General features: G+C 34.7%; 1 protein-coding gene across 2 annotated transcripts in view; it reads left to right on the plus strand.

The window, feature by feature from the left end:
- Window positions 1-8,079, plus strand: part of LOC117338845 (glycerol-3-phosphate acyltransferase 1, mitochondrial-like) — a 45,979-nt gene extending 37,900 nt beyond the window's left edge. For both annotated transcript variants that reach the window (XM_033900207.1, XM_033900206.1), the window contains exon 23: window positions 122-8,079. In XM_033900207.1, the coding sequence (XP_033756098.1) occupies window positions 122-294 (173 nt within the window). In that variant the 3' untranslated portion in view covers window positions 295-8,079. The remainder of the gene's footprint in view (window positions 1-121) is intronic.
- The last annotated feature ends 4,599 nt before the right edge of the window (window positions 8,080-12,678 follow it).

A 12,678-nucleotide genomic window follows, 5' to 3' on the forward strand; every position in this document is an offset into this window, starting at 1 on the left:
CAGGTACAGCATAAAAATAAATAAACTGGTGTCTATCTTTGAAATCAATTGTAATTAATCAAAATATTTATTTAATGGAAAATTAAGATATTGTCTGAAAATGATTTTTTTTCTTTTGCAGCTGAGAGTGCTGCTTTCGAGTCTATAAAGAATGCACTAAAGGCGTATCAGGATGTGAAAATCATAGACTGTTACTACGCAGGGAATATCCGGATGGTCGAAATTAGGGACCACTTTGAAGTCCGTGACAAAATAAACAATTACATCGGCTTGCTGGAAAGTCTACAGGAGTGAATGTACCTCAAAACTAAGGTGTTTCAAGGATCTCTTCATGAAAGAATATATTATTCAAGTGTTTGAAACCTTCTTATGGTGATATTTGTCTCGACCACTTTTTGAATTGTTTCAATTCTGTTTTGCATGGAAGTGCACTTTGGATATAAGAAGTCACCTTTTTGTATATGTTCATATGCCATTGGTCGTTGTATGGACATGCTATAAGAAAATGTTTGTGTTGAAATTCTAATTATATACTCTGTCAGCTATAAATAGATTTAAATAGAATTTGTAAAACTAGCAGTGTTAAATATGTACTAAGAAACTAAGTCTCGCAAATGTTGCCAAGCACGCTCACAGAGTGTATCTCACCGCTGCATAGCAGTGTTATTTAAAGGACTATTTATTATTTTGCCTGTACAGTATTCAATTTCTTGAATTTCATGGCGATACTAATTGAATTTTCATTCATGGATGTTTTCATATGATATTTATTGGTTATCAGGAACCCAGTGTAGAGGTTATCTCCCCTGATAGTATCCAGGAATGAAAGAGATTATTTCCTGGTACCCTGGTTACTGGTATACCTGGTATGTAAAAAGTCTACAATATTGAATAGATTAGCCATTTATCTCCCCTGTTTATGGTAAAGTTTAAACTGTCGAATACATACTCATTAATATAATATTATAATTATAGATGTTTCTGAGACTGGTATATGATGTTTCTGTTGGTTAAATACTTCATTTCTTTGTGTTATTGTTGTTAAGAAATGTGTAACTAGTCTTCAGATAGTGAACTCTAGTGCTAAAAATAGAAAATAAAGACATTGGTAGATTTCATTGGTAAGATTCCTATGTATTTAAATCCTGGTAATATTCCTGGAACTGTATACATTAATTGTTTGTGAGCCCAATCATTTTATTTTCTGGTAATTTTGAATCCCCAATGGTGTGATTTCTCTGTCAACACTAGAGTATGGCAGATAGCATGTACTGGAATCAATAAAATGATGTCATAGCGACAATGAAATGACGTCACAGCAAACAATTAAATGATGTCACAGTCAAAATAATGTTGTGTTGCAATATTATCAACAGAATATTAAACAGAATTTTATACACACCTTCTTATCTTTAAATGAAATGTGTTATGCAACAATTATTGGAAGGGTATGGATGTAGAATTACTTGTTATAGTCTTATGGGATTCTCTGTAATGTGCTTTAATACCTGAATAGTTAGTATTCCAGGTTTTAGTACAGAAAACATAGTTTGATATCATTATTCCCTATCTGGAGAAGTAAAATGTTCTACTGCATAAAGGAAGTAGTTTCACTTGTAGAGGTTACATCAGAAGATGACTACATGATGTGATAAAACAATTAATATTGTATTCAGATTTTTTATCTATTTCTGGAGATGTGAATTAACCAGAAAATGCCAACTTTGGACTGTGATAAGACGTTGGATTGACATGGTAGTGTTTGTTAGATACTGTAAATACTTTGGTGACTGTCTAGTTTGATGCTAAATATTGGGTGTCCATATAGTCATAGCTTTTTGGCCTTATCACCATTCATTACATGAATCCTTTATGAAAACATGTCTGATGAACTGAACCATTAGGAAAGGTCTGTGATTGTATATATGATTATAGGAGAGAGGGCAGGGATGTTCCTGACCAGGTACATGTGGGTGGGTCATACATAATTGTTAATATGAAACTGAAGGGTTGGTGGGGTTTCAAAAAACTTATACTCTAGCAAAACAATTGTGTCTTGTGAAGAGAAATCCTGGTGAAGGTTTTACTAAAGCCTGGTATGTGTGATGTTTGCATTACCGGTATAGTTAAGTTTTACTGTAGTAATTTAAAAAATCTTGCGAGTGATGTTTGAATTAAAATGTTACTGTAGTAGTCTAATTCCAGAAATCTTGGTGCAAGTGATGTTTGAATAAAAAGTCACTGTAGTATTTCAGAAATCTTTTACCTTAGTTTACCTTAGTAATACTGGAAATCTTGGTGCAAGTGATGTTTGAATTACATGAAAAGATTTTACTTTAGTTGTATGGTACCAGAATCTTAGTGCAAGCGATGTTTGTATTAGACAGGTTTACAATTGTAAAACGGAAATCTTGGTACAAGCAATGTTTGTATGAGACAGATTTGGTGTAGTAACAATAACATATATCTTGGTGCATGTGATGTTTGTATTAGACAAGTTTTATGCTATCAAATGATCAACTCAATCCAGACAAATGGACCATTGGAAATAATACATTATGTACTTTTAACTGAAAACGTTATTTGTGGTAAATGTTTAGGAATGGTGTCAACTCCTTAAAGTATGAATTGTTCAATAAACAATATACTTGAACATGTTAAGCAGATTTTCACTTTTCGAAGGAATTTTCTTTTTTTTTTTAGATTTCTTGTAAAAGATGAATTTTTCTACATTTGATATAATCAAATTTGAAGTTTTTCATTACAAATCATGAATGATATGAAAGGTAAGTTTTTTTTGAATTTTCCAAAAGCTTGTCCTATTTATCTGAGTATCTGTGTTGTACCTTATAACCTTTTATATAATATAACTATTGATGACATGTACCAGGCCATGGCTGAATATATATACTGAACACTTCATTTACTTGAAATGTTGGATTGTTTTGTATTCCTGAAAATTGTAAATGTAAACAAATAGAGCTTATATTATCAGAAGTTGTAAAATTGAACAACAGAACATTATGTAAAGACATAAGTGTTTAATGGTGACATTATGTAAAGACATAAGTGTTTAATGGTGACATTTTGTCACATCATATTTGTTCATTTTTCTTATCTTTTTTTCTGACACTTCTCTATCAGATTATGTTGTTGTCAGAACTGACAGAATAAATGACATTTGGTGTACATATCTTCAGCATGCTGGGGTTTAGAATTTATTTGGGGTGGGGGGTAATGCTGAGGATTAAAAGGGGGAGGGGAAAATGCTGTGGTTTTGCATTTGTTTAAGGGGAAATTCATGGGATTTTTAATTACTGTTAATATTTTGTTTCCAGCAGGCCGGGCTTTCATGATTTTGATTGTGGTTGTACAAAACACTGTTGATAATCCATAATTTTGGCAGGGGTGAAAGGGCATACATATTTGTATGTTGGAGTTTAAAATATATATTTATTTAAATAAAATTGCAAACAGTGCTATCATATTACTGTATAAAGCTCATGCTTTTTACTCAGCCTTTCAGTTATATCAGGTAAGATATGGTGTTATATAGAAAACAAGCTTTTTACTCATGAGCTTAAGGTATATCTGGTAAGGTATGGTGTTATACAGAAAACAAGCTTTTTACTGAGCTTAAGGTATATCTGGTAAGGTATGGTGTTATATAGAAAACAAGCTTTTTACTGAGCTTAAGGTATATCTGGTAAGGTATGGTGTTATACAGAAAACAAGCTTTTTACTGAGCTTAAGGTATATCTGGTAAGGTATGGTGTTATACAGAAAACAAGCTTTTTATTGAGCTTAAGGTATATCTGGTAAGGTATGGTGTTATACAGAAAATAAGCTTTTTACTGAGCTTAAGGTATATCTGGTAAGGTATGGTGTTATACAGAAAATAAGCTTTTTACTGAGCCTAAGGTATATCTGGTAAGGTATGGTGTTATACAGAAAACAAGCTTTTTACTGAGCTTAAGGTATATCTGGTAAGGTATGGTGTTATACAGAAAACAAGCTTTTTACTGAGCTTAAGGTATATCTGGTAAGGTATGGTGTTATACAGAACACTATATATTGCCTTAAAACTTCCCAAATTGTGTTATTCTTATTATTTTTCAATACCATATTTATCTGCCAAAAAGCCCATACTGATAATACACCCACCTGTGTCTATTGCAGTTCGATAAAAAAAACTTAAAATTCTACCCCTGGGCATATTAAAGAATAATGGCACATGCAGCTATTGTAAAGCTGATTTAAAGCCTGTGTTTTCGTAACATGTAAATTTTGATAAAATTACGAAAAAATATGTTAAATGATAGAATATGTATGTTAATAAAATTAATGAAGTTGACGGCTGAACCATGTTGATATATAAAGCTGAGGCTGATCCATGCGATTACTAGTTTCTCCTAGGGTTTTAGCATACCTGTTTCTACTGAGCTAAGCTTGCGTGCTGCTGTTAATTTATATACACAATTTTATAATGTTCAAAAATATTGAACATATTTTTATATTGAGTTGTTTAATATGATTTGTTTTTACTTCTGTTCTGAAACTGTCATGTTTCGAGATGTAGAACCTATATTTGTTTTATGATATTTTGTTAAGTATTTTTAATGTTCAATTCATAATTTGTTGTCCAATTTTTGGTTTTGTCAAAAATTCTGCATTGATATTTCTTAACATTCTCTTCAGGTTGGATGGAAAGTATGGTTTATATAAGGATTTCATGTAAGGGTTCTGCATTAATATCATAATAATCTCCCTCAGTTTGGAAATACAAATATGTATAAAGAAAAAAGAATTGATTGGGTCACATTGTGACAGAATTAATAACTTGACAAAGCCTTGTTCTGGTATGTTAGTACAAAACATGACAGACAAAATTTGAAATATATCTGTAGCAGTTGATATTTGTTTACATTTATTTTCATTTGCCAAAATTATGTATTATATCATGATTGTTATCAAAATGTCATCTACAGTTGGTGACAGTTTGTCAGGTAAAATTGAGATTCAGGTAATGGTGACATTGTGGGGCACTCATTAAGTGTAACGTTATATCAGACTCTATCGGATACCAGTAAAATCATAATTATCTTACCTGGGGTAAGCTTGATATATACATCTCAAATTTTCCATCATACTTTGTCATCTCACTTCAAGATATTAATGACAAAAACATATACATATTGTCATTTTATAATGCTACATTCATGTATTTGCTTATCAAAATGGCTTCATGATAATGAGATATTTAACAAGGCTGCTTTCCTGAAATGTGTTTATCAAAATGTCTCCATGGTGATAAAAAACCTATAAATCATGACTGGTATTTTGATGAAGACTATTGATAATACAATTTATACCACAGAAGATACATATGAATGCTTTGGTAATATTCTCATAATTTCAAATTATATTTTCAATATATTCATTAAAAAGGAAGGGCAGTAACTCCTTGAACACACCACCAGAAGTTGCCAAGTTACAGTAACATAACATCACCTGTTTATATGTTTGAAGTCCTGCAGTTTGATCTGGTGATGAAATGACAAAATTATCAATAGCTTAATTCAGTGACACAAGAAATTACTGTAAAAGTGGAAATATTCGCGGTGTGGAAATTTTCGCTTATTTCGCTATCAGTAAATCTCCGCGAAAATTTCCACACACAAATATATTAACACATAAAAATACTAAATATAAAAGATACAAGTTAGTGCAAAAATATCTTGACGGCGCGGAAATATCCACACCGCGAACACTTTGGAAGCTGGCTAAGCGAAAATTTCCTCACGCGAAAATATCCACTTTTACAATAATATGAAATTTTAAAGGTCAGCGTTTAGATTAAACTCCCTGGAGTTGATTTTCACTACCATGAAAGCTAGCATGAGGTATATCTTGGAATTACTCATTCTGATGGTAATACAACCATTAGCAAATGTTACCTGTCGCATGTCGTTAATACCATGTAGTTGTTAAATTTAACGGTTGTCCCACATAGAACTGGTTCACGGGTATTGAATTTCTTGCAACACTGCTTTGTTAATATTATAAAATAAACACATCAAATATAGCAAACTTTAAATCCTTTTCGAGTATTTCTAACTATACAGTATATGTAATAGATTGCACATGTCCATTTCATCAGGAACATTTTTACCATGCATAAAACAGGAATGTAATCAAGTGATGAAATTAATCAGTGCAATACTTTAATCCTGCCATCTTGTTATATACTTGTTCCCTGCCATCATGTTATATACTTGTTCCCTGCCATCTTGTGGTATCAAGCCAACTAGTCATAACTACAACAATACTCCCTGGTATCCACAAAAAACTCTTCTTCTCTTCCTTTTAGATAAAAAAGGAAATATGTGAGGATAAATCTAGGCAGATTTTTTATTCAAATTCTAGAAATCATACTGAGATTGCCAAGTGTGTTCTGAAACAAAAAGAATGAGATTTCTTCCATTGCAAACATTTTATAGTTTTTAGATTCGGAATGTATGTTACATTTTTGAGGAATGGCTCTTTTGTTCAATAGAGTTACACAGCAGTAAGCTTGTGAGATTTCTTTCATGATTATAATTTGAACACTGTTCATGAATTTATATAACTTGATTGGAACTCTGTTCATGAATTAATATAAGATAACATGCACTCCATATTTATTATCAGTGTATAAGTAAGATAAGGGAGATAAAACACATGTTAAATACATGTAGGATATATCATTAAGTGTTTGAAAATAAAACTACATGTAAGACATAAAACATGTTTGAATTTCAAATATTTTGTAAGTCGCTGAAAGGTGGATGTTATTGCTTTGTGTAAATTACTGTAAACAGTGAGATATATCACTACACATCAAATACACAACTTCATCTCAAGAAAAACACTGATCCATGTGCCAATATATTTATTGACAGTGTCCTAAAGGGTTTGGATGTATGCATGTTCTGATGTAAAGTGAGCCGAACTGTTAGCATTCTGGTAAAAGCAACATTGACCTCATGGAGGCAACCCCGATACACACAGGAAGAGATTAATTGTAGGAATTGGAACAAACAAAATTTGTTATTGAAGTGTTTCTGTAAGAACAGCCAATAAGGTTGTGTATTGTTGGCCAGGAATAAGGGGATTTGTATTTACCTTCATAGAACAGGGATGTCAGTTGGTGTTGGTTGGACTGAAGAACAATAAGCTAGATCTTTGACTTTTTGGCCAGTATTAATAAGAGAGAAAATGTGAGAGATCTATTCAAAGTGATTTTCATTAATTGGACATGTTTATCCCCTGGACTTTGGTTGATGGATCAGAGGATAGGCATGCTCGTTGCTATGGTAACTTATATCTTGTTGGTGGATCATGAAGAGGATAGGCACGCTTGTTGCTATGGTAAATTATATCTTGTTGGTGGATCATGAAGAGGATAGGCATGCTCGTTGCTATGGTAACATATCTTGTTGGTGGATCAGAGGATAGCCATGCTCGTTGCTATGGTAACTTATATCTTGTTGGTGGATCATGAAGAGGATAGGCACGCTTGTTGCTATGGTAAATTATATCTTGTTGGTGGATCATGAAGAGGATAGGCATGCTCGTTGCTATGGTAACATATCTTGTTGGTGGATCAGAGGATAGGCACGCTCGTTGCTATGGTAACTTATATCTTGTTGGTGGATCAGAGGATAGGCATGCTCGTTGCTATGGTAACTTATATCTTGTTGGTGGATCAGAGGATAGGCACGCTTGTTGCTATGGTATCTTTATACTGTATTCTTGGTATTTATATTTCCACATGACAAACAAACGCATTGAAAGTCCTGCCAACAAGTCACATAAACAATTATACTTAAACACAAGCTTACAGTTTGCTAAGCATGCTGTATCTTTATACATTTGTATGGTACATATATCTAGTGGGATCTATCTGTCTTTTACCATAGGTTTGTAATTATACTATATATATATGTGATCACAACTTGTTGTTCAGTGCCAACACTGGAAATTTTTGTTTTCAATTTAAGTGACAATAAAATAAATTTATTTGAAAAATTAGTAAAATATTACTGTGTTGTTATATTTTAAGTGGTTCCCAAAATAATATGTTTATCACAGGGACATGGTAACTTAGAGAGAGTATGAATACAAATTGTATTTCTGATGTTTTGGAAAGGTAAGAAAACCTTAAGAGGTTTTGGTTAGTACCTAAAAAAATCACACTGTGTATTTTGCTTATACTTTATGGAGTGCGAAAGGTGGTGATTAGCCATGGTTCTTCTCGCCCAAAGATGTGAGCTTAGATGTCATTTGTCCGGTGCTTAGGAGCAGAGAAAAATTGATATAGAAATCCAGTGTCTTGCATTGGGGCCAGAGTAAACTTTGACTAGGATGTCCAATGTCTGGTTGCGGGGCCTGAGGAAACACAGGCTAAGATGTCCTGTGACTGATGTTTCGGGACAGAGGAAACTCGCACTAATATGTCCAATGACTGGTGTTGGGTGTGCCAGGAAACTCGGTTAGGATACCCAATGTCTGGTATTTGGGCCCAGAGGAAACCCAGGTTAGGATGTACAATTTTTGGTGTCGGAGCCTAAGGAAATTTGGGTAGGATACCCATTGAGTCAAGAAGAAATCTAAGCTAGGATGTCAGATGTGTGGTGTTGGGGGCTGAGGAAACTTGGTAAAGAAGCCCAATGCCTGGTATTCCGGAGCCCAGAATGGAACCCATGCGATGATGTCCAGTGACTGGTTATTTGGACAGAGGACATTTCTGAGTAGCACTAAAGGTCGGTTTTCAAAATGGCCTAAGAAGCAAATACGATAGTTGTACATATATGTGCTATTGCCACTATTGGTAGCCTCTGTATTCCTGTTTCCAAATAGGCATTTACGTCTAAAAATGTAAATATGCAAGAATATAGTGCCCTTTTGTGCCCAAAAAGAAAAAAAAATGGATGTTTTTTGGGGAAATGATACAATATCATTTCTTCATATTTTGTGAAAACTAAACATGAACATGCTGATAATAACATGTTAAATATCATTATATGCAAAGAAAGAAATTACATATCTGAATACATTAGGAACAAGAGATAAAGATGTGAATTTTGAGTAAGAACACGCTCTTTATTTATGAAGGTAATCAATGTAATATTATCTTGCAGTACATCCGTAATTATCTTAACAGTATGGAATAGATTGACCATAATAATAATAAGTGCAAAGTAATTAAAACTGATTTACAATATTGCTATACATTTTTCAAAAGATATACGAGCATAGGGCAAAACTGTTTTGCGTCGAAATATTGGAAAGTGAACTGAAATGAAATGTTTATACTTGGTTTTATTAGCACACATGGACTGACACCTACACTAACGACCCACAAAAGTGAAATTTCCACTTTCAAAATGTTGAAAGGTCGCATCACACGTATTTATGACAAATCCAACACTGAGAGATGTACAGAGAGCTGAAGTTAAAGCATGAATCCTTACTGGAACCCACAACCTAGAGTCAAACCGAGCCAGATACAACCAAGAGTCAAACCGAGCCAGATACAACCTAGAGTCAAACCGAGCCAGATACAATCTAGAGTCAAACCGAGCCAGATACAACCTAGAGTCAAACCGAGCCAGATACAACATAGAGTCAAACCGAGCCAGATACAACATAGAGTCAAACCGAGCCAGATACAACCTAGAGTCAAACCGAGCCAGATACAACCTAGAGTCAAACCGAGCCAGATACAACCAAGAGTCAAACCGAGCCAGATACAACCTAGAGTCAAACCGAGCCAGATACAACTTAGAGTCAAACCGAGCCAGATACAACCTAGAGTCAAACCGAGCCAGATACAACCTAGAGTCAAACCGAGCCAGATACAACCTAGAGTCAAACCGAGCCAGATACAACCTAGAGTCAAACCGAGCCAGATACAACCAACTACAAACTATGTAACTCCCCAGTTGAAACAAGATCCGACTTCATTTCTGAATGCAGTAGACTGGAGGACATCAGAGAGTCATGCAAAACTGTTCGTGCTCTGATAAGAGAATGTCTTACCAATATACATCATAAGAGAACTAAATACTTATTATCACTTAATCCCTGAGCAAGTTATGTTCTTCATTAATGATGGCTGGATAATAGGGACACATGTAAATATGTCCATATGTATATAGCCCTAGTGTAGTATACATGCATGATAACATAATCCAAAGGTCACCGCAAATCAAACCAATTCCCCAAGGACCTCTTCGGTACTCCGCCAACTAATGGGAGGAATCTGGAAACTGAACTGAATGGCCATCATGTTCTCTGATAATCACAAATATTAAAATGATCTTATAACTGCTACATCATGGATTTATACTGGTTTACACATGAAACCACAATCTGGAATCCAATATGGTTTCCTCGTCCTAGAATCTGATTGTGTTGGTCTACATCGTAGCTCTAATTGTCCAAGTAAACCATATCTAATACCTGGAAGATGTTGGTAGCCAAGTCTACATTACTTGAAGGTTATTTTAACCTTTTTACTTTTTGATGCAAAGGCTTACTAGTCTCCAAAAGGCTTACTAGTTTCCAAAAGGCTTACTAGTTTCCAAAAGGCTAACTAGTCTCCAAAAGGCTTACTAGTTTCCAAAAGGCTTACTAGTCTCCAAAAGGCTTACTAGTTTCCAAAAGGCTTACTAGTTTCCAAAAGGCTTACTAGTCTCCAAAAGGCTTACTAGTTTCCAAAAGCATTAGGTATTCTGCTGTGGTTCTCTGTCAAGTAGAACACTGGCAATAGTAATCCTTTGTGGAAGTGATGGTGTCGGAACCACAGGTACTTGGGGTCAGGAACTAAAGTTATTATGGAATTGTCTAATTTTAATTTGTAACATCATTTCATGTCTATTTATGCACCGATACAACATTGGAATCGATTATAAAGCGCTTTTTAAAAAAACACCCGTTTCTGGTTGTTATAATGTAGAGACTCTATAAATTATAACAACCAGAAACGGGTGTTTTTTTAAAAAGCGCTTTATAATCGATTCCAATGTTGTATCGGTGCATAAATAGACATGAAATGATGTTACAAATTAAAATTAGACAATTCCATAATAACTTTAGTTCCTGACCCCAAGTACTTGTGGTCGGAACCACAGGTGCTTGCATAAAAATGTTATTTTCATTTTTTTTGACAGTGGTATGTGTAATCTGTACTTAACAGATTACACATACCACTGTCATATCAAAAAAAAATTGAAAATCATATTTTCTATGCAAGCGCCTGTGGTCGGAACTGTAATACTGGATCCAAACATTGCGCTTTACACTGCTCCTATGCCTCGAGTAGATCTGGCATCGTACATTCTGATCTCGTAGTCACTATCATCACTGAGGTGCTCACTGATGCAGTCAGCTGCCAGTGATATTTGGTACATGCCGAAGATAGTTATCGGCAGGCGCATCTATGTTGACAAATAGTGACTTGACCCTTTTGGAAAGATATGACTCATCTTTCACACGCTGCTGTGAACACTAAAGTGCGCTATCCTCGGATTCCATTGAGACGAGCTGTTACCGTTCTAAAAAGTACACGTACTTAAATGAATTCAATGTAATAGTTGAAGGCAAGTTGTGGTTTGAAAACAGCCATTCCTTGAATCGTCCGTTCATTTAACGGAATGAGAATGAGGATCTAGATTTCAATTAAACTTGTCCGTGATATGACTCTACTACCTATCTGGATTTATTGATGGATCTGTCAATGTTAGCTTGTAGGACGTCATGTTTTGTCTGACCAAGTTTTTGATAAGTCTTTTTTGTCAAACCACTTGATTCCAAATCTGGCAAAACATCCATAAACCCTCAGGTCAACAACGACATTGTCAAGAGAGATTGTTTTCGCTTCCAGGAAAAAGTCTTTCTGTGTCCAGAATGTAACCATCAGGCTATGCTCTTCTAGCCACAGTAGGAGATTCTATGGAACTTGTGATAAAAACTCTTAGAAATGAAGATATATGTACCGTCAAGAATGAGAGTCGGCCGCTTTCAAAAAAATACCTTCGGAGTACACTTTGTTGTCGCTCCAGAATATTTTCTCTTGTAAGATGTTCACGTTCAAGGAACAATGGAACCATAGGCCTATGTTACTTTTACTATGGAATGGAATGCTTTCGATATACTGGAAACTGACGTGTTAAAAAACCAGTTCATTACTGTCTCCACGATGTGTCCTCCTCACTTTTACCCAGAACAACAGTTGTGCACCCTGGTGTTCCAACCAAACGCATTCCAAGGAGCATTGAAAATGGCGCGATGAAAAACTTTCATAAAAACCTACGTTTTGCTGCAGGCCTCGTGCTGACTGGCCAAACTCTTACACTCTGGTTGAGATATCCCTGTCCACGGAACGGACCCATGATAGATTCTATTAATCTACATCATCCAGAGAGGAGAAACGTAAAGAAAAGTAAAGGAAGACTCCTACTTTGATAGCATAAATGTAATCTATCATTGATTATTCCTTTGATCTGGAACACCGAAGCAGCAGGATGACCAACAAGGCAAGCAAAATTACTTATATATTTTTCTATACATTTTTATTGTACTTAAAATGATGTGCATAGGTTGAGGAAATGTTTGTGACTTAACTGTCTACAA

The sequence above is a fragment of the Pecten maximus genome, chromosome 12, assembly GCF_902652985.1.
Source record: "Pecten maximus chromosome 12, xPecMax1.1, whole genome shotgun sequence".
Taxonomy (NCBI): Eukaryota; Metazoa; Mollusca; class Bivalvia; order Pectinida; family Pectinidae; genus Pecten; species Pecten maximus.